At 46.9% G+C, this 22,274-nt stretch overlaps 2 protein-coding genes and 1 long non-coding RNA gene across 6 annotated transcripts in view; 2 read left to right on the top strand and 1 right to left on the bottom strand.

The window, feature by feature from the left end:
• Positions 1-124: 124 nt before the first annotated feature.
• LOC109460457 (uncharacterized) lies at positions 125-19,799 on the bottom strand. Of its 3 annotated transcripts, none has more exons than XR_012497499.1 (5): positions 19,663-19,799; positions 16,551-16,670; positions 13,927-15,712; positions 12,855-13,054; positions 125-687 (listed from the first exon to the last, which is right to left on the bottom strand). It is a non-coding gene; the product is annotated as an uncharacterized LOC109460457 (long non-coding RNA). The 3 variants fall into 3 exon arrangements; XR_012497498.1 differs by lacking the exon at positions 125-687 and adding an exon at positions 10,634-11,380; XR_002139507.2 differs by lacking the exon at positions 125-687 and having other exon boundaries at positions 10,634-13,054.
• On the top strand, positions 2,406-10,863 carry HPX (hemopexin). Its single transcript, XM_019755870.2, has 10 exons — positions 2,406-2,562; positions 2,714-2,778; positions 2,882-2,953; positions 3,130-3,251; positions 4,853-5,006; positions 5,666-5,878; positions 6,143-6,274; positions 10,010-10,140; positions 10,221-10,383; positions 10,521-10,863. The coding sequence occupies exons 1-10, from the start codon at positions 2,477-2,479 to the stop codon at positions 10,778-10,780; spliced, it is 1,398 nt and encodes a 465-aa protein (XP_019611429.2). The 5' UTR covers positions 2,406-2,476; the 3' UTR covers positions 10,781-10,863.
• Positions 19,717-22,274, top strand: part of APBB1 (amyloid beta precursor protein binding family B member 1) — a 23,443-nt gene continuing 20,885 nt past the window's right edge. Inside the window, exon 1 of one of the 2 annotated variants that reach the window (XM_019755850.2) lies at positions 19,717-19,950. In XM_019755850.2, the coding sequence (XP_019611409.2) occupies positions 19,746-19,950 (205 nt within the window). In that variant the 5' untranslated portion in view covers positions 19,717-19,745. Of the gene's footprint in view, positions 19,951-20,015; positions 20,397-22,274 lie in introns of those variants that run through there. The other variant, XM_074335882.1, reaches the window with a different exon arrangement.

Below are 22,274 nucleotides of genomic sequence, written 5' to 3'. Positions count from 1 at the left end.
GACCAACACCAGGATGGCCAACGTACCCACATGCTAGGTTTCCAAATAGATAGATCCTGCTCAGAACTTGAGCTTTAACTTGAACTGCCTGCCATGCAGAGACTCTGCTGGCCTACTCCTGGTGTGAAGAGAAAGGCTCCTATAATGGTATCTAAGCCATGTTAGGCTGGACAAGCGAATTAGGAAACAACAGTGACAAGAGGCTATAAAGTCCTCTTCTGGGATTGATAGACTAAGGGGTGCTGTGAGGGAACCAGAACTACATGAGGAAGAAGAGGCCAAGCTGAAAAATCATCATCCAGTATATGTGCTGTCTCCCCTCGGAGAAACATGCCAGGTCAGAGGGAAAGCTGCAGCCCTGGATCAGCAAGTCTGTGCAGGGCCCTGATAAAATGAATACTGAGGACACTCACTGTGGGTTTTGGGGGTGGGGGGTGTTTATAATTCAGTGTGAAGGCTTCCATCTCCCCAGGCAGACTTAGTGAAATCTTTAGGATTTTCAGACACAGTTCTGGAGCCAGACACAGTTGTTGAGGGCATTTCTGATGCAAGGTACTCAGGAAGGAGAATCCCAGGAAGGTTCCATAGGATTTTAGAGGCTGAGAGAGAAAGAAGAGGTGAGGGGGAGTCTGGTTCCAGAGCTCAGTGCTCAGCAGCTGGGGAGAAGCAGGTCCAGCCAGGGTTGCCCTGTAGAGGGGAGAAGGTGGGTGTCAGGCATTTGCCATAGAAGCCACGGCATTGCCCATGCTGCTAAGGGTTTGGGGGAGTCCAGTTTTGCCCACTAACTTATGGGGAGGAATGATGCTAATAAGGCACATTTTTATTTGTAAGTCAGGAGAGGGCACTGGCAGAGGCCTGGTGACATGTTGTTCCAGAGGTCCCAGAAATCTTTGTTTTCCTGTTGAGAGGAGCCTTTGCAGAATAGAAAAGGGAGCACAGAGCCATCGGAGAGGGATCAGGGCCCTTTCAGGCTGGGCTGGGGAACAGGGGTCCTGGAACCTCAGCCTGGCCCGTAATTGACTCTGCTTATATTTGTCTTCAGACTTTGGAGGAAGTCTCAGATAGAAGTGGGGCAGGTTCTGAGAGAGGACCCAGGGAATACTGAAGATAGCAGGTACTAGAGATCGCAGGTGAGGTCCCAGAGCTAGAGAAAGAAGGATGTGGGGCTTGGACACATCCTTTCTCTTTCCTGTGGATATGTGGATATGACCAACATATCCACAGGAAAGAGAAACAAAACCATAAAATGAAGGGCAGTGACCAGGAGATCTTTGACCATTTGATCACAATACTCGTATACTTCCCATCATAACACCCTAGTCCCTGATATTCCCCTTCCCCCAGGAGTAAGGAAATTGCCAGAAATTTGGCTACAACACTAGTCAGTACTTGAAATTTGTTTTTTCATTCAGCACATATTATTGAGCACCTATTATACACCAGGTACTATTTGTGGTGGAGAGAACATAATAGTAAACAAGATAGGCAAAACTAGATAAAGAAAAAAAGCAACAAATAAGTAGACAGGTGAAATAATTTTAAGTTTTAATAAGTGATGTAAAGGAAACAAGCATGGATCTGAAATGGCTGGATAAAGCGGTCAAGAAAAGCTTCATTGAGAAGATAGCATTTCAGCAAGAATAGGTATAAATATTGTGAAACCCATTACAGTTCTATTTATTCTGTGATGGGTAAATAAAACACTTTCCCCTTAATGTGGAAACTACCGAGAAAGACTAATTACTAGCAGAGCTCTCTGGAAGAGAGACACCCCTTCTTGTCCCATTACTGTCAGCCCTTCCATCTCAGGTGATTTTTGCAAAGTTCTTTGCCAGTGGGGGTGGGGCAGGGGGTGGGACTTGTACATTTGACCACGGTGAAAGCTTATTGACCCATCAAGGGCAAAGCTGAAGAGACCTGGGACTGCCCCAGAAAAGCCCTTGGTGGAACTTGGAAATAGCTGTTCTCTGAATATTTCTAAGTATGTTTGCATATGTGTTTGTGGTTACAAAGTACATAGAAGTATCAGTGTCTTTAGCTGTCTTAGAACAGGGCTTGACACTTAGTACGCAAAAATGTTAGTTTCCTTCTCCTCACTCTTTCCCTATTGTAGAGGTGCATCCAACCACAGAAAGGTGATCCTCCATCAGTCCATCCCCTTCCTTGATCTTATGGGCACCCAGATCCATCACCAAGATGATGAGAGTCACAGCTGGCCATCAATGGCATGGGCTTGTCACTGTTTGACTGTCATTGAAGGGGGATGGGGCCTGTTGCCGGGAAGAGTTAGTCTTGGACGCAGCTTTCTGTCCAGACCCTGACCTTATTTGCACTGATGTAATCAGCCAATATTGGCTTAATCCTGAGAGACAGCTCATTCCCAGTGGGTTTGGAGGAGGGGGTGGCACCACTGCCATCTCTATATAGGGAGTTCAGCCCGGTGCCCAGAGCTGTCCTGTGACCTCTCCAGCTCAGCATGGCTCGGGCACTGGAAGCACCAGTTGGACTGGGGTTGTTGTTGGGCCTGTGCTGGTCTCTGGCAATTGCCCACCCTGTTCCTTCGTGAGTAAAGCTGGCCCTGGGGAAGGAGAACTGGGGCCTGGGCTAGAGTGGGATAGGGCTAATTTTTGGGCCTGGAGCAAGTTCGGGGTCAGGAGCTAAGGAAGAAGGATTGGGCCTAGTGGACCCGGTCATCCCTCTGTCTTCTCTCTAGGACTAGTGCCCCTGGGAATGGAGCTGAAGGTGGGAATGGGATCAAGCAGGACCCAGATGTGCTCGGTGAGTCCCTGACTCCCTGAGAGTATTTATCTGTCCAGCTGTGTCTCTGCATTTTATCATCCAACTGGTCTTTTACTTTGCCATCTCCATACTTCCACCTCAGATTTCTGTTCAGATGGCTGGAGTTTTGATGCGACCACTATGGATGCCAGTGGAGCCATGCTGTTTTTTAAAGGTAGGAGAGGCTGGGGTTGGGGTACTTGGGACTTCAGACTTGGGCCCCTTCACCGAGGGTATATCTATCTGTGAGAGATCTTAGGAAGTATCTGAGGGCATCATCCACAGCTTCTGTAACTATCTCAGAAGGGCAGAAATTTGTTTTGGGTCTCTCAGTGAGTATGCATTTTCCAGGGAAGTATGTGTGGGAGAGTCGCCACTGGGCCCGGGAGCTGATCTCAGACACGTGGAAGGATTTCACCGGCTCCGTGGATGCTGCATTCCGCCATGGTAATGACAGCGTCTTCCTGATCAAGGTACTGCTGGGTCAAGGTCAGGGTTGGGCCAGGAAGTTCTGGAATCAACAGGAGAGACTCTCCTCCAAGTGGCCCTGGCATGGAGTCCTTACCAATAGGTTCCAGGTTTCCTCCCACTGTGCCTTTCTTTCCCATAAGGGAGTATGTGCATGAGGGCCTGGCAGGCACAGCACCCAGGGGCTGTTCTTCAGTCCTAATCTTCATCCAGACCTCTTGCTACTCCTCACGCTGTTGGACATCCTTTCCTTTGTGGCAATTTCTTCTCTTGGCTTCTGCATCATGCCCTCTTCATATGACGGCCAGGTTGTTCACAACACAATGAGTGCTGGCTGAGGGGGTGAGTGGAGGGTGAAATCCAGCCTACTGTGCTCACCAAGTTGTGTGCCCTGCCCAGGCTGTGTCTGCTCAGAGGAAGGGGTGCCTTCTCCTGACTTGCGCAAAGGCACTGTGAGGTTGGGGTGGTCCTCACTGCCAGCTTTGTTTTCCCTCCTGCCTCTTTTCTTGCTCGTTCTCAGGTTTCTCATCCTTAGCCATCCTGGAATGTTCCTTGGGAATCCATCCCAGCCCTTCCTGGTGATCTTCAACATTGCCTTGGCTCTGAGGACTCTCTATGTTATGGATACCAGATCTGGGCTTCTCCCCAGAGCTTAACACATCTTTCCAATTTCCTGGCAGACATCTTCAACTTAGATGGTCCATCGGCACCTCAAATTCAGCATTCCCCAAACTGAACTTAGTATCTTCCTTACAAATCAACCCCTTTTCCTGTGTTTCCTATTTCAGTAAATGTCATCATCACCTGCCCGTTCCTGCAAGCCAGGTGCACATGGGTCTTGAGAATTGGCCCTTGGTTATCTTTTCAAGTTTATCTCCCACCCTGCAACATTCACTGTGTGAGCTGTATGAGAATACACGTGGTTCTCTGAGTATGCTCTGTACACGCTGCTCCCTCTGCTGGTGACACCCGCTCCATACTTGTCCACTTGGAAAATTTCTGCTGTTTTCAATTCTCGGCACAAATGCTTCCTCCTCTGTGAACTTTCCAGGAATTCTCTAGGCAGACTTAGGGACTCCCCTACATTCCCAATGCACTTCACATGCTTCCACCTTGGTGGTTGTGTGGCTAGGATGGTAGGGTCCTTTCTGCATCTGTATAGTAAACTCCTCGAAGGCAGAGACAGTCTTGTCATCTCTTTATCACCAATACTATGTCTGGTGTGTAGTAGTCATTCTTGAATGAAATGAAATGAATGAATGAATGAATGGAGTGAGTGAATGAATGGACAAATTAATGTGTAAATGGATGAATGACTGCAGGATGATTATTTGTGGATTATTTGCCAAGACTAATGGGGTTGCAGATAAGTGTGCCATAGGCGTGCACTGTTGTACATAATCAGATGTGTGCATTGTAGTAATAATGATGGGATTTGCACAAACTGTGCAAGGGGACAGTTCGTTTTTGTCCACAGATGGCCTGAGAGTGTGTGGGGCTGCAGGAGCAGATTGTGTAAGTGCAACACATCAAAGCTGTTGTGCATAAATACAGAATGGCAGGATGTGGAGGTGCACAGGTAAAAACAGAGTGCTTTTGTGTGCAGGGGGACAAAGTCTGGGTGTACCCTCATGAGAATAAAGAGAAAGAAGACCCAAAGTTGCTCCAAGAAGAGTTTCCTGGAATCCCATCCCCACTGGATGCAGCTGTGGAATGTCACCGTGGAGAATGCCAAGATGAGGGCATCCTCTTCTTCCAAGGTCAGTCCAGGCTGGAATGGGAGAGGTTGGAGTAATGGTGAGTTGCTGGTAACAGAGGTAGTGATAGGAATGGTGGTGGTGGTGGAGCCACTTTTTGGCTCCCCAAGGAAGGGATGAAGTAGGCGAGTTATGGTCTAAAGTTCAAGCAGGGAAAGGAAAGAAAGTTATCCTGGGGAAAGTAGGTGTAATTCTGCTCAAAGTTCTTCATTGTTCCCCATGACCCTTAGGACAAATCTACATTCCTTAGTACAAGGTTCTCCATGACCAAGTGCCTATTAACCCTCCAGCCTCAACTCTCACACCTTTACCTTGAATATGAAGCTCCAGAAACTCTATGTTGTTCTCTGTCCACCCAATTTGCTTCATGCCTCAGACTTTCTGCTATTTGGACTTCCTGCCTTGTAGCTCCTACTTCAAATTTAATTTAAGTGTCACCTTCTCTAGGAGGTTTTCCCTGAGTCTCCCCATTGGCCTTGCTGAGCTGATCAGGTGTGCTTTGCTGCTGAGTTTTATTGTATGATCACTCTCTTCACCTGTTTCCCTGCTGGGCTGTGAGCTCCATGTGGCCAGGATCATATCTGGCCATCCTGGATCTCAGTGCAAACACAGGGAAGGCATAGGCTGGCCTCACCAAATGCTTGTTGATTGATTGGACAAAGGTGACCACATATGGTTCTGGGACTTGGCTACACGAACCAAAAAGGAGCGTATCTGGCCAGCCGTTGGGAACTGCTCCTCTGCCATTCGGTGGCTCGGCCGCTACTACTGCTTCCAGGGTAACCAATTCCTGCGCTTCAACCCTGTGACGGGAGAGGTGCTTCCTAGGTACCCTCTGGATGTCCGCGACTACTTCATACGCTGCCCTGGCAGAGGTAAGAAAGCCCCAGACCCTGGGACCCCCTGGAATCCATCCACCTTCCCTGAATTTGCAGGCCCCATATACCCCACCTCCCACCTTAACTCTGTGCTATAGCACTTTGGCCCTTGCTCTCGCCCCATGTCCATTCTGGTTCTTACCAGTTGTTCTCATATAGGGGAAGTCCACACCCCACTAACTCTAGCCATCTCTTCAACTTCGGACCTCATTTTGACATCTGGCCTCTGTCTGTGTTCCCCTTGCCTATTTCTTCCCCTAGGCCATGGACACAGGAATGGGACCAGACATGGGAATGGTACCCACCATGGCTATGGGGCTACGCGCTGTGGGCCAGATCTAGTCTTGTCTGCACTGCTGTCTGACAACCATGGTGCCACTTACGCCTTCAGTGGTGAGAGATACCCCTAAGCCCCCATTTCTGCCCTCCATACCGCCCATCTCTTTCATGTGTCTCCCATCTCTGATATATTTCTTTCATTTTCATCAATGATGTCCCTTATTTTGTCCCTCAGCCCCCATCCTTACCTTGCCTTTTTTTAATTTCTCACCTCTGATGCATATTGTTCAACCTGTCTCTCATTGTCCAGGCCTCTAATTTCTGCCTCCCAGTACCTTCTAGTCACAGGTCTGTTTCCTCTCTGGACCTCTCTGGGTCCCTATGACTCTTCATATTACCTTTGCTCTTGCATGTCTTGCCGGATCCTCTGGTTCCCCTTCAGCTTATCCTTAGGAGCTCCATCTTTTTCTAGGTGCCTGGTTCCTATGTCCAGGCCTCTGAGAATAGCATTACCTGGGTGTGACATGTTCCCAGTGCCGAACATCAGCCGGGAAGTATTGGGTCCCTTAGATCTTTAGGAGATAGCTTCACTAGCCTGAGGAGATTTCTCCTATGAGTGGCCAGTGGAGATACCTCTCCCCAGACTTGTAGCATTAATTGGTAAAAGCCATCTATTGATACATCAGGATGTTCTGGGGTTAGTCAAGCGGATAGTGATAAGTGTTGCTCACACTTGCGAACAGCTCCAAGAGAAAGAGTGAACAACCACATTACACTCAGCCTGACATATGTGTGATCAGATACAAATGTAAAATAGAGATGAGAACATAGAGCAGCGAAAATCATTTTAAGCTACTAACTCCTAGACAAATCTGATAAAACGTGACTACCAAGTTATAATGAAAAATACACAGACACAAAGAAAGCATATCCCCACAACAGTAATGCAGGCTATAATGAGAACATACATTTGAGAAACACACACCTGCAGTGAATATGTAGGCCTTATACTGAGAATATATGCCATAGTAAGAACACTTACATATCAGGAGAACATGCAGCTATGAGAGCATGGGGCCATTGGGAGGACACACAGACAAAGGGGCGGGGGGGGGGGGAGGGGAGAGAGAGAGAGAGAGAGAATAGATAGATAGATAGATAGATAGATAGATAGATAGATAGATAGGTACAGGGAACAGGGTAACAGGGGGCCCATATACAGATGTAGAGAGAACACCCAGACATGGAGAGATCACAGAACCTCAAGCCATGTGACCATGAATAGAAGGCAGCTGGACTCCTAAATCAAAAGTATTAGGCATATTCCATAGCTGTCGAGAGAGCACCCAGACATGGAGCGAACACCATTATGCTAAAAATACAGCTGAGGTGAGAACTCACTATCTTGGTGACAATACCAGTGTGACCCAGCTGCTCAGCTTAGGGCTGGTCCTCTCCTCTCTCTGATAAATCTCTCACTTTTCTCTACTTCGTGGCTTCTTATCCGTTCTTTCTTCTTTTCTACAACTTTGGCTTGCACATGGACCACCATGTTCCCTCTACCTTTTCTCTATTCGTGAGCTTTCAGCCTCAGATCTAGCTGATAACTGCCTCAGTTGCTGTCTTTTTCCAGAGAGGGAATCTAACTGGCCCAGCCCATATTTTTATTCCACCCCATTAAAGTGGTTGCTGGTCAGCCTATGAATTGGCTATTGATGGATCAGGGGCTCATCACTTATTTCCTCTCTACAAAGAGCAGCATAGCTCTGGTTCTCAAAATAAGGGTTATGAGCAGGGTAGTTTCAGTAGGAGGGGAAGGTAGATATGTAGTCACCATGACATGCCCAGTAAATAGCTATAAAGATAACTTGTGGCTGCTGCAAGAACACCAGCTGCTTATTCAACAAATCTTTATCAAGTGTCTGATAGGCACTGGGCATTGTTCTAGGCACTGGGATACCGTAGTCAACACAGCAGACAAGACACCTGCCCTCAGAGAGCCCACTAGAGGGAGAGAGGACAACACGAAAGAGAAAGAGGAAAAGAGAATACTTTCAGGTAGTATTAATAGCTGTGAAGTGTTCTGAGAACATGAGAATGTTTTTTATTCTCAAATACCTTTTGGAGCTAGTATAAATAAATTTTGTAAGTCATTGATGTTTTAAAATTAAATGACTTATAAATTAAAAATTAAAATGTTAAATTAAAAATGTGTCAAAAAAGCTGTGAAGAAAATAAGACAAGATAATGGGATAGAGGTGAGAAGAATGAGGGGCCCGTTCTCTGAAGAGATGATCTTTGAGCTGAGATTTCAGTGATAAGAAGTATTTAGCCACATAAAGCACTGGCAGAAAAGCATTTTAGGGAGGTTGGACAGCAGATATTTTGAGGAATCAGGAAAGGCGGCCAATGTGGCTGGGCTGGAGTATGGTGAAGGAGCTGGTGTGTGGCCTGAAAAGAGGTAGATTATATAGGCCTGGGAAGGATTTTCAATTGTAAAAGGAAGCCAGGAGTGTTCTTGAGCAGGACCGCGATATGTTCTGACTTTTTCTTTTTTTTTTTTTGAAGATCGCCCTGGCTTCTTGTGGAACATACATCATAGAGATACAATTGTGTAAGCAGAGAATCCAGCTAGTAGTTCTTGCAGTTGTCTGTATTAGAGGTAATGACAGCTTGAACTAGGATAATAGCAGCAGAGGTAATAAGGAATCATCATGACGTATTTTGGAAGTCAAGCTGGCAGCATTAACCAATGGATTGGATATTGGTAGGAGTGAGGAAGGGAAAAGAGAGACTTCAAGAATGACTTAGTTCACTAGGCAACTAGGTGACTGGTGGTTCCTTTTTCTAAAATTGGGAAAAACTAGGAAGGAATGTGTGTGTGTGTGTGTGTGTGTGTATGTGTGTGTGTGTTTGGTGGGGGCAGCAATCAGTTTAGACATGTTAGGTTTTTGGTGCCTAGTGGCCTCAAATGGACATTCCAGGTACGCAGTAGACTTTTAGCCTGACACTCAAAGGAGAGGTCCATCAGAGCTTGAAAGTCATCAGCATGTAGATGGTATTTCAAGCCTTCAACAAGGTGAAATCACCATGAGAGCGAGTGTAGTTACAGAAAAGGCCCACACAGGAGGATTCCAATATTAGACATCAGGCTGAAGAGTAGGCAAAAAAAAATAAGAGAAACACTGGAAGAGTCTGGTGTCACAGGAGCCAAGATCCAAAACATGATATTTAAGAAGGGTTTGTGGGCAGTCAAATGGTGCTGAGAGGTAGAGTAAGAGGAAGACAGAGAATGGACCATTTTATTTGGTAAGTTAGAGGATACTGGTGACCTTGAAAAGAACAATGGAAGAGGGAAACAGAAGTAAAAGTACAGTGGGCTGAGGAAGAAAAGGTTAGGAGCTCAGACAATCCCTTGAGTAAGTTGTCATGAAAAGGCGAGAAGAAAATTAGGGTACTGGTCTAGCCACTTCATCACTCTTAGAGAACACTCAGTGGAAGCTTGCTGTGGAGCTTCCCTTTTAACTTCTAGTCACTAGCTCTCATTGTCCTTAGAATCTCTGCACACGGACATGTGAGATGTGTCAGGAGCCCGCACCAAACCGCATGGCACTGGTACTCTGTGCTTGTCCTTCTGTCAGGCCCCTACTGACTCCAGTTCCAATCAGGTCACAACGCCCAACTTTGTCGATCAAGTCCTTCCCTACTCCCTCTCATGAGGCCTCTTCTCTCTTGGCCTCTGGATGCATTTTCTCCTTTCTCTCAGGACTCACCCCTGCATCTGTCACTTGCCTCTTCCCTGCCTGGCCATTTATCATCAGCACTAGAAGTGTCTCTGATACCCCACAGGGTCCCATTACTGGCGTCTGGATACCAGTCGGGATGGGTGGCATAGCTGGCCCATTGTCCATCAGTGGCCCAACGGTCCTTCAATAGTTGATGCTGCCTTTTCCTGGGATAATAAAGTCTATCTGGTCCAGGTAGGTGTTGGGAGAAAGGTTTGAGGTAGAGATTGGGAGAATATCCAGCTCTGTGCTGATTAACGTCTTTTGTCCTCCAGGGCACTCAGGTATATATCTTCCTGACAAAGGGAGGCTATACCCTCGTAGATGGTTATCCAAAGCGGCTGGAGAAGGAATTTGGGAGCCCTCCTGGGATCAAACTTGAGGCTGTGGATGCAGCCTTTATCTGTCCTGGGTCTTCTCAACTCCACGTCATGGCAGGTGAGGTGCATCTGGGTGCTAAGGGGTGGCTTGTCCTGCAACTTCTCCATAGCATAGATCCCCATCAGATCATGGGAAGAGTTAGGTCAGGATCCCATGATGTGGAAGCCATGTTATGTTTGGTACCTTCTTCCCAGGACGGCGGCTGTGGTGGCTGGACCTGAAGTTAAGAGCTCAAGCCGTGTGGACGGAGCTTGCTTGGCCCCATGAGAAGGTTGATGGGGCCCTGTGCATAGAAAAAGCCCTCGGCCCTAACTCATGTTCAGCCAGTGGTCCCAGCTTGTACCTCATCCATGGACCCAATTTGTACTGCTACAGTGATGTGGAAAAACTGACTACAGCCAAGACCCTTCCACAGCCCCAGAAAATGAACAGCCTCCTGGGCTGCAGTCACTGACAGGGCTCCTGATGTGAGTCTGGCCCAGCCCCTCCCCCATGTTCCTTACAATAAAGCTGGAGGGCTTCTTCACTTGAATCAAAGGGCCTTGGTTGTGGAACAATCTCACTTCTTTCTTTGAACTGAGAAGCTAGTAATATCTCTTGTGAGGCTGTCTAGCTCAAATAATGCTGCAGGAGCAAAGGAGAGGAGGGCTGAGGGACAAATCTCACTTCTGCCCAGATGATTCTAAATCCAGATCTTAAATTGGCTTCTTCTGGACTATGTACACATAGAGGGAAATGGAGGATCAAAAGCAGGAAAAGGAGCTGCTGTATTTACATAGCAAGAGGCAGAGCAGGGATTCTCACCCATCCTGCTAATAACTGACCACAGCTTAGCCACAAGGAAAACAGGGCTAGGGGCAGCTATGCATGTGCCAAGTGGATTGACTCAGAGTTACCATTTGAGGACCATGGAAGCCTTCAAGTTGTGGTTCCAGGTGGTTCAGGCAGCACGACACCAGAAGACAAGGCTTTGGTTGCCACGAGTTAGGCATAGCAAGTGGAATGAAGTTGAGGTGGGGAACCAGAGAGACACCAGCTGTGTGTCAGAGGCAAGCTGGGGATAAGACAGCAGGAGTGGTTCAGGGACTTGGCACCATGAAACACATTCACAGAACACTTCCTCTGGGGGTCCTGCTGGCTACCTCCAATCCCCTGGGGATCTGCACCATCTAGGCCCGTGAGTGTGGGCCTATGTGGTGCAGTGTCTTGGTGGAGGTGGCAGTGGTTCATTCTTTTCTGGTCATAAATGGACCAAGGCTTTTGGCTCCAAACTTACTGACAACTTTTTGCCTGGGGAGTGGGCCTGGACTATAGGCAACCTTTTCCTCCTGTACCTTTTCAACCCAGCAGAGGTTAGAGGTTGGTTTCCTTTGGACTCAAAAAATAGCCTCAGACTCTAGTAGGGGGCCCTCACTTTGAGCTTCCATATCCTAGTCTCAATGACCTCTTCCATAAAATGGGTATAAGTCTACCCACCTCCCAGTGACAATGGATATGGACACAAACCCACCCTTTGGATTCTCTCAGGAAGGGGCCCTGGAAATAGACCCATACTCTGGCCCATGACCTCATCTGGCTTAGGGTAAACCCCTCCAGACCTGGCTGCCCCTTGCTTTGTGGGGCTTTGCACTGGAGGCTGCACCATAGAGTGGCTCCTGAAAGGCACCAGGTTCCTCTGGTTCAGGAGAACTGACTAAGGTTCCTTCCCAAGCCTCGATGGCTGGGGGAGGAACAGGGGCGACAGAGGATGAATCTGGGTCTCTTAGATGAGGTTCTACCCAGGATGTGAGGTTGTCCAGGGCTGGTAACAGAGGTTAGGCACCAGGCACCAGGGATGTGGGGTCCGTTCCCAAGAAGTATCTTGAGATTTCCCCTGATGGTGTCTAGATGGTTCTCCTCGTGGGGTTGGCTGTCCCTCCTTCAGTCTGAGGGGTGAGAACAAGGCCAGAGTCTAAGGTCTGGGACTTATTCAGTTCATGTGCTACATCTGGGGCCATTGCTGCTTCATGTCAGGGAGACTAGAGGTGTCTAAACAGTTACCCAGCAACTCTGGTACTCAAGGTTAACCTCCTCCTCTCAAGGGGAAGTACTAAGTCTCTTCTTTCTCTCTTCTCCCACCTGCTCTATTGCAAGGAAGCCTATAGCTTGTCTTCAAGGAATTACAAGAAAAGGCCCAATTCATGCTCTTTCATCCACTCACTTAGTACCTGCCATATGTAGAGCAGTGTGTCGGGCAATGGAGTGACAGGATGAATTGGATAGTGCCTGCCCTCAAGAATCTGCCATTCCATCAGTCAGGAGGGAAACACAGACAAGGAATCAGATAAATACAATAAAGTGAACTAGACATTAAGATGAAAGACTATATATATAAAGGAGAGTGGAGGCAGCAATACCTTGGATGGAGAGTGGGTTAGGAGAGGCCTCATATATGACATAACACTTGAGCTGAATTTTAAAAGATGAGTAGAATGTATGAGGTCTGACAATTAAGTTTGCGAACTCATCCTAGAAAAAGTGCTACATACCTCATTGCTGAATAGCACTGCAGTCACCTTTGAAAGTACTCCCTTTGGGAAGCTATGCACCAATGTCAGTGCCTAGTTCACCCATCAAAGCAATATTGGAACTCTTTTTCTGGAATGGCCATCAGAGCTCTTGTCCGTCGTATTACTCTTGATGTCCTGAATGTCATCAAATTGTCTTCCTTTCAATATTTCCTTTATCTCTGGGTAAAAAAAGAAGTCATTAGGCACCAGATCAGGTGAGTAGGGAGGGTGTTCCAATACAGTTATTTGTTTACTGGCCAAACACTCCCTCACAGACAGTGTCGTGAGAACTGGTGCATTGTTGTGATGCAAGAGCCATGAATTGTTCGCGAAAAGTTCAGGTTGTCTAACTTTTTCACACAGCCTTTTCAGCACTTCCAAATAGTAAACTTGATTAACTGTTTGTCCAGTTGGAACAAATTCTTAATGAAGAATCCCTCTGACATCAATTAAGGTTAGCAACATTGTCGCAACAAGTTTGTGAACTTAATTGTCAGACCTCGTATGTAATTCCTTTAGCAAATATATATTTACTGCTACTATGCACTACCATGCCAGGGAGAATAACAGGTAGAGGAGGCAATATGAGCAAAGAAAATCCAGGGAAAAGAGACAGTCTGGAGTGGGAACCACAGCTACTCAGCAGGGCTGAGCACAGGGGCTGAGTGATGAGCTGGTGGGAGGTGAGGCAGCTCATTGAGGGAGGGGGGGGTCCATGTCAGGCTAGGAAGCATGGATTTAGTCTATCTTTGGGGAAATGGGGAACTACTGAGGGATTTTAGACAAGGGAGTGAGGTGATGAGATTTACATTCTAGAAAGATTCCTTTACTATTGCAGAGTGGACATTAGGTGAAAAGAGACTGCAGTGGATGTGAGGAGACGACGGAGGAAGTTGGTGCTGTAGTTCAGGTGGTAAACCATGGAAGCCTAGACACTGGGTGGAAATGGAGATGAAAAAAAGTGGGCAGATTAAAAACTATTTAGAAGACATAGTCTGTAGTACTTGCTGATGGATTGGATAGGAGGGTGAGGGAGAGTGAGGAATCTCACCTCCAAACTGCTCCATGGCCTCTTTCCCCTTCATCATTGTGTCTCTTCTTCCCAAACTTTCCATGGTTTCCTCTTGAATTCACACTCCATGGTTAATAAGCTTCTCCATACTCTTTACACACTCCATGGTCAATATGCTTTTCTGTCTCTTTACCTCTAGCTTTAACTGAGACCAGGCTCAGCCCCAGGGCCCCTCTTCCTTTCCCTGTAGCTGTTCCGTCCATGCCAGCATTGGCAGGACTCCACACACATCTGTACCATTTCTCCTCCTCTTTCTATGCAGATTAAATGCAGATCTGGCAGTTCCTCTGACATCATGCAGGTGAGCCATACCATCCTTATGGCCACCACCTATCAACCTTCTGACTCTGTCCTCTCAATGGCTGAAGTCCCCACTTCAGCCACCCAATTACTGTGGCCCAACTCTGACTGTAGTCATCATTCACCTGTGAAGCAATTCCTTAAATTCCAACATCTCACTTGTGACCACTTCTTATCCTTCTCCTTCTGCCTCCCTCACAACTTAATTCTCACTCTCCAGCTCTTTGACTTTATAGAGACAGATGATCCCTATATTATCTCCCAGTCCTCCATTCCCTATAAGCCAATGTTTTTCCTACCCACACTGAACATCAAAGTTGATCATCTGAACAACTTTCTTAACAATACTCTTATTTCTCTGTCTTCTTTACCTTCTACTTAATCTAGCCATAGAAAAGAACAAAAACCAACTTCAAGTCAGAGAAAGAGTAAGAATTTTAGAGTTAGACCTGTCCCAGCTAGACCACTTACTAACTGTAGGTTTGAGAAACTTAGCCTCTCTGAGTCTCGTGTGTGGTGTATGTGTGTGTATATGCACACATGTATGCAAAATAGGAATGTGTATTGCATCAATCACATTCCGTTAAGGATACAAAAATCACTCTAGATATTCTAAGTAGAGAAGGATTTAGTAGAAAAAATTTGTTACAACGTCGTTGGGGAGGTCTGAAGAAGCATAAGAGGAAACGCAGGGCTACCTAGAGACCAGGAAACTACCACTAATCTTGGTTTAGAGAAGCAAAATGGAGAAAAGGTGTGCCCCAAAGACCAAGGAGCTGGAATGTACAAATCTGCATTAGCTGCTGATGTGGCTGAAGTTTGTATTGCTGAACTGCTGGAACTACCCCCACTTTGCAAAATCTGAAGCTGATGTTGCCGGGCCGGCCCGGTGGCTCAGGCGGTTGGAGCTCCGTGCTTCTAACTCCGAAGGCTGCCGGTCGATTCCCACATGGGCCAGTGGGCTCTCAACCACAGGTTGCCAGTTCAATTCCTCGAGTCCCGCAAGGGATGGTGGGCTCTGCCCCCTGCAACTAAGATTGAACACGGCACCTTGAGCTGAGCTGCCTCCTGGATGGCTCAGTTGGTTGGAGTGCAGGCTGTCAACCACAAGGTTGCCAGTTCAATTCCTCGAGTCCTGCAAGGGATGGTGGGTTGCGCCCCCTGCAACTAGCAATGACAACTGGACTTGGAGCTGAGCTGCGCCCTCCACAACTAAGACTGAAAGGACAACTTGAAGCTGAACGGCACCCTTCACAACTAAGATTGAAAGGACAACAGCTTGACTTGAAAAAAAAGTCCTGGAAGTACACACTGTTCCCCAATAAAGTCCTGTTCCTCTTCCCCAATAAAAATCTTAAAAAAAAAAAAAAAAAAAAAGCTGATGTTGCCAGATGAACTGCCAAAAGCAGGACTTTTCCCTTCCTCCCATCTTCTTCATGTGAAGGTTCCCATTGGTAGAACCTCGCTGTAATAAAGAAACAAAAAAATCTTGAGAACTGGGTGAGAACTGTAGTTTTCAGATTTCCAGCCCTGTTAGTACAGGGGAGATTATAGAAGAGTGGATGTGGGAATGAATACCAACATACAATATCTGCCACATGTATTCATCATAACTCTTGTTTGCAGGTGATAAGACCCAATTCAAAGTGGTGTAAGCAAAAAGGAAATGTATTGACTTATGTGACTTCAGGCAGAGGTAAATATAAGTGCTAAAGTGATGTTATCGGGCATCCTCCCTTAGCTCTGCTTCATTCTCAGGCAGGCTCATCCTTTTTGGTGGCAAGATATCCACCAGGCTTACATTCTACCAGCAGTTCTTGCCCAACAGTTGCAGGAAAATTCCTGGATCTGATTTTCACTGACCCAGATTTAGTCATGTGCCCATCTCTGAATTGATTACTTTGATCTAATCATGGGTTAGGAGCCCAACACTGAAGTGGGTTGTGGGACTCACTTCAAATGATTTCCATTTGAACCACATAGTGGTGAGGGGACGTGTCTCAAAGAAAACTGATGTGCTGTTGCCGGTAAAATGGGGAATGGATGCTGCGCAGATAACGACAGCAAAGGCAACAATATGTTCATGACAGGATAATACTTATCTTGTAAGGTTTTTCTTCTTTTCCATGCAACCCTCCGTCCCTTCCTCAGCTAAACACTTTGAAAATATAGGCATGCAGTACCTCAACCTCTTGCCTGCTCCCACTTAATTAATTACCTCATCTACACCCGTGTCCTCACCCCTATCCCTTTAGCCTATAGAGTTAAGGTTTCCAGTTCTCCTCGTGAGCCCTTGATCCCACCTCCTCTCATTGCCTCCAGGATCTTGCTCCATCTCTCAGCTGCTTTTTTCTTTACTTTCAAATTCATCTTCTGCACTGGTACCTTTTTGTAGTGTATGCCCATGTTCAAGTCTCTACCACCTTAAAAAGAAAAGACAAATCAGAATCTTTAGCTTCATATAACTTTTCAATTACTATCTATTCTTTCTTCCAAGTTTCTCAAAGAGGCATTCTGCACTTACTCTACTTCCTCATTTTCATTTGCTCAACTCATTGCATTATGGCTTCTGCCTCCCATGATACAGATCACATCATGGGTATCCATGACCTCCATGTTACCAAATTCAAAGGATACTTTTTGCCTTAACCTTATTAGAAATCTTTGCTGCATTTGATGCTGTTGACCACTTCTCTCTCCTTGAAAATCTTTCCTCCCTTGGATTTCTTCCATGACACTACTCTCCCCTGATTCTCCTCTTACTGTCTGTTTCTTCTGTTTTCTTCTTTCTCTCTGCTGGTTCCCCAAATGTTGGCATTCCCAGAGTTCAGTCCTCAGTCCTTTTCTCTTCTCACCCTATATGCTCTCCCTGGGAATGTATTAAAATAGTCCTGCTGAAGAAGGATGTTGAAGAAGTCCTGCCAGGCCCAACATCTGACTTATAAATTCCACTCCATACATTATCTGGGAAGATTTTACTCCTTATAGATTTTCCAAATGATAACAAACACCCAGAAGAAAGAAGGTTTATTGGATCAACTACAAGAAAAATTAAAATACCAAAGCAATACTTACACGCAGTGGTAGAAAAAGCTACCTTTGCTCCACGTAGTGACTTTGCTGCTAATACAGATGAAAGCTCTATTCTTCCATATAGGTGACTTGGGTGCCAAATTCCTGGCAATGCATAAAGCCAGTGCTCTTGATTAAGTGACTCTGAATGGATTTGCTTCTAATTCAAGTTTTTCTTGATAAGTCCAAGGGAATAATACTAAAAGATTCCTGCCTCAGAGGGATCTACATTGGTTAGAACAACACACAGCATCTGAGGTGGTTCATAAGCTATTGTTTGCTCCTAGGCCGTGGACAGCATCAGAAGGGGGAAGAGAAACAGTAGAGAAAGGATGGATGAAGGGCACAGGTTGACACCCCATTGATCAGGAGGCTTTGCAGATCTCCCCCCATTGAGGAGATCAGGGATTCAGGAAGACTGTGTGTGGGTCAAACTGCACTGTGTGTGAACTGCACAGTTTCCTTTTTGCATCTTAGCTAATTAGACTACTCTTTCACACCCTGACCATCCTCTCTGTGTTCCTCTGGTTACCTGAAGAGATTTCCCTGGATATTGCAGCCATCCTGCCCAATGGGATTGGGAAGACAAATATACTGATAATATTTCTGGATTTTTTTATTTGCTCAAGCAGAAATTTGGAAGGCGTCCTTTCCTTCACACTTTCATAGCCAATCAGTCAATTGATCATGAATTTCTATCTCCTGAATATTTACTAAACCTATATAATTTTTTCCATCCCTAGTCCCACCACTATAGTCACCTCTCACCTAGACCATATCAATTGCTTCCTAACTGGTCCCTGCACTGCCAATTTTGCTCTCTTCCCATCTATTCCCCACTTAGCAGCCAGAGGTGATCTTCTAAAATACAAGGGAGGACATGCCACTCCCCTGCCTCAAACCCTTTGATGATTTTCCATTGCCCTTAAAATAAACTTTAAAACCCTTAGCGTAACATACAAGGCCCTTCTTGATTTGGAACCTACCCACCTTTCCAGCTCCACTTCTGCCATGCTTCTCCACTATCACCCACACTGGCCTTCTTGTATTTCTCCTTTGACTTGGAATAATTTTCTCTTCTCATGGCTGACCTCTATTGCCTTCACCCCATTCCCCTCACATAAGTGCCACTTCCTTATTAAAGCCTCCCCAAATCTCCCCAGGCAAAATTTAGTCCACTTACCTAGCATCCTGCACGTCTCATTCAAGATACTCATCACATTTCTAATCACATGTTTAATGTGTCTTTCCCCTGTTACTTAAACTTCAAGAGGGCAGGAACTGAATCTTGTTTCTTCATGTGTGCTTAGCACCAAGGACAGTGTCTCACACATAATAATTATTAGTCCAAATAGAATGAATAATTGAATGAGGACACCTTTCTTCTTCTGGGTAACTCTTACTCATCTTTCAAGGACCAGGATCAGATGTTATATACTCCAGTTTGGATTACAGTCAAATCTGATTCATCTTGGGATCCCTAAACTTAGCTTGGGGCCTGGTACATGGTTCATACATATATCATAGATGTTTGTCAAATCATAATAAACTCTTGGCCAGGAGTTGATAATTGTTGAAACTGAGTGATGGGTATATGAGGGTTCATTACACTGTTCTGTCTCCTTTTGTACGTATTTGAAAATTTCCATAATAAAACATTAAAACATTTATATTCACTTTAAGTCAAGTGAAAGTATAGTCAAAGATGTTCTTGAGGCTTCTAGCTTGGGCAAGCCAGTAGATGGTGGTGTCATTCTCTGGAATGGATGAAGTGGAGCTGCCTCCAGTCTTGTGTGTGTGTGATTTTGTGTGTGTGTGTGTGTACACATGCGCGTGCATGCACATGGAGTGTGTTGGGGGGCGTTCTTTTTCACCCCAGTGAAAATTCTTAGAAGGCCAATAAAGGGGATGAAATAATGAATTTCTATTTGGACACCTTCAAGTGTTAGAAACCTGAGGGCACCTCCAGTCAGTTGCACAGTAGTAGCTATGATAAATGAAAACCTCTGCCTTAAAGGAATGAGCCATGAGAGGGTTTCAGGATGGTAACAGTCCCCCTCATGATCCTTGGTGGCCTCTGGGCCACTGATCTGACCACTGGGAACGATCGCACTATCCAGGCAATCTGCAGTAAATACTGTGCCCCATTATTCCTTCCTTCGACTTTTCACCCATTCTCCCCTTCTTCATTACCTCTTATGTATTTCTACTGGGGAGCGATTTATTGACACCTGCAAGGCCATGGTGTCACAGCTTTATGTTCAGCAGCCGGGGTAGGGTGTCTAGAAACATCTGGTTCCAGTCTGAGTTCACCATCTTGTGACTGCAGGCAAGTCTTCTTACCTTTCTGAATCTCAGCATCTGCCTCTGAAAAATGAGGATAACAACAGCGGCGATTTCACAGGGGTCAGTCTGACGCGAGGTGAATGCATGTAAAGGATTTAACACAGAGCCTGGCACAGTGTAATGGGTCAATAAATACGAGCTATTATTATCGCCAGCGCTGTGTCCTCATCGCCTCTCCACCAGGACGCCTGGAGTGCTGCCGCAAGAGCGGAGCAAGCTGCCTTCTCGGAGCCCTCCCTGCGCAGCTGCGGGCTGGCCCCGCCACAGCACCCAGGCTCCTACCCGGTGGGTGCGTCGCCCCACGGGGGTGCGGGGCGGGGCCCTGCCGACGCGCAGGGTGACTCCGGGCCTCGGGGTGGAGGGCGGTGCCGGGCTGGGCAGGGGTCGGCAGACGCGTGGGTAGCGCTGTGGGACCCGGGAACCCCGCGCAGGCGTAGCTGCTGGCGTGAGGCTTTCGCGGTGGGCTCACAGAGGTCGCAGGGTTGTATTGGGTGGGGCCCTTCGGGACACCGCGTCCAAGTGCAGCCCCGAGGGGCTCGCGCTCGCGCGCCCGCGCTCGGCCCAAGATGGCGCCCCTCCCCCCGCCCGCGCGCGCCCTCGCAGCTCGGGGCGCGGCCCCGCGGCCCGCGCGCTCCTGGGCGGGGGATGTTGTGATGGAGAAGCCGCCGCGGAGCCCGAGCCCCGCAGCCTGAGCCACCTCCGCCACCTCGGCCTGGGGCCTCCCCGCGCAGGTAGGAGCTGCCCCGGCCCGAGCCCAGCCCCGGAGGCCGGATCCCGACCCCCAGCGGCCCGCAGGACTGCGCAGCCCTTTACCCGTGGGGGCCCGGGTACCCCCGGCCAGGCCCCATCTCCGCTGGCAGTCCTCGCGCCGCGAGCATTCCCACCATCTCCTGTTCCCCCACCTCCATTGTAGGCTCCACCTCGGTCCTCAGCACGGTCATTCCGGACCTTTACCTCCTGCCCCTCCGGGATGAATAGGGGGCAAGTATTGGAGACGCGAAGAGAGGGGCAGTGGGGGGTGGGGGATGGGGGATGGGAGGTGAAAGGCTGGGTAGGGGACGTGGGGTGAGGTAAGCAGAGGCCGCACGTTTTCCTGCAGGGTCCCAGGCCTGGAAACTGTCAAGCCGCATTCTGTCGCTCTCAGCGACCGAAAAGTGTGCTCTGGGGCCGGCTGTGTCCCCAGCTCTGCCAGGAGGCCTAGCACTCACAGAAGCACTCATTAGGAGCAGTTTTCCCACCGCCAATTCAGAGGTTGTTCCGAACCTATTTTGAATCTGCCTGTGCATTTCTTGCATTCCAGACCTTCCAGCATAGCCCCAACTTACACCACTCTTCAAAGACAAAACCTTGTCTACACTTACTGTCTTCATTTCCTCACTTCCCATTCATTCTTAAAACCGGTTCACTCTGTTTTCTGTCTCTCATACTCACTGAAACTGCTCAAGCCAAGGTCACCTGAGACCTCTATGTGGCCAAGTCCAATGCACACTTTACTGTTATCCCCTTTACCTTTTCATAGTATTCAGTGGTGTGTGTCAACTCTCCTTGAAGCATTTTCCTGGTTTCTCTCCTGGCATTGTCTGCTCCTTCTCAATCTTATTTGATGCCTCCTTCCTCTTCCTTTAGATGTCAGTGAAGCTCATCGTTCTGTCCTGAGCGATCTTCCTTCATTCTGCACTTTCTCCTGGGTATTTATTCACTCCCAAGCCTTCAAATTTCATCTCTATTTATCTATATCTATCTGTATCTCTGTATCTCTCTATCTCTATCTATCTATATCTATATCTATACAGATAGAGATAGATATAGAGATATAGATAGGTAGAGATATAGGTATAGATAGATAGAGATAGATAGATACAGATACAGATACAGATATCTGGCCCAGACCAGATTCAATATCCAACTGCCCTCACAACATCCTCTTGGAAGTCCAGCAGGAATCCAAACCTATAGATCCGAAGCTAAATTATCTTCCCTATGTTCCCTCTCTAGCCTTCTTCCAAATCTGTTCTTCCTTTAACTCTCAGAAATGGCTACTTTCTGATTAGTTACCTAAGCTGTAATCCTGGGCAACATTCCAGATTAACCTCTACTCCCTCACCGTCTACATCTAATGTCACCGAGTCCTGTCTCATCCTGGTACCTAAATATTTTTTAAATGCATTCATTTTACTCCATCCCCACTGCCACCAAACTTAATCTAGGCCACAATCATTTTTTTCCCCTTGACTGGTCTAATAGCATACCCTCTTGCCTACCTTCTTATAACTACTCTCAACACAGTATGATCCTTTAAAAAACGCATCTGTTTGTTCATTTATTCATTCAACAAATATGCTTTGAGCACCTAGTATATACTAAATACTGTGTTAGGCACTGAAGATATAATTATGAACAGAATAGATTGGTTCCTTATCCTCTTGGAGTTGACAATCTGGGGGTGGGGGGATTAAATAAGAATAAAGTTACAAATTGTACTAAATACCATGAAGGAAATGTGGATGGTGCCCTAGGAACACAAAAGAGCACAAGCTTAACTGGTCTGGTGGGTAGGGAGAGAGAATCCAGGAAGGCTTCTCTGAGAACGTGACATTTGCACTGAGGTA

This window comes from Rhinolophus sinicus, linkage group LG06 (genome assembly GCF_036562045.2).
Source record: "Rhinolophus sinicus isolate RSC01 linkage group LG06, ASM3656204v1, whole genome shotgun sequence".
Taxonomy (NCBI): Eukaryota; Metazoa; Chordata; class Mammalia; order Chiroptera; family Rhinolophidae; genus Rhinolophus; species Rhinolophus sinicus.
Note: the sequence above shows the minus strand (reverse complement) of the source record. Positions and strands in the feature narration are given on the sequence as shown.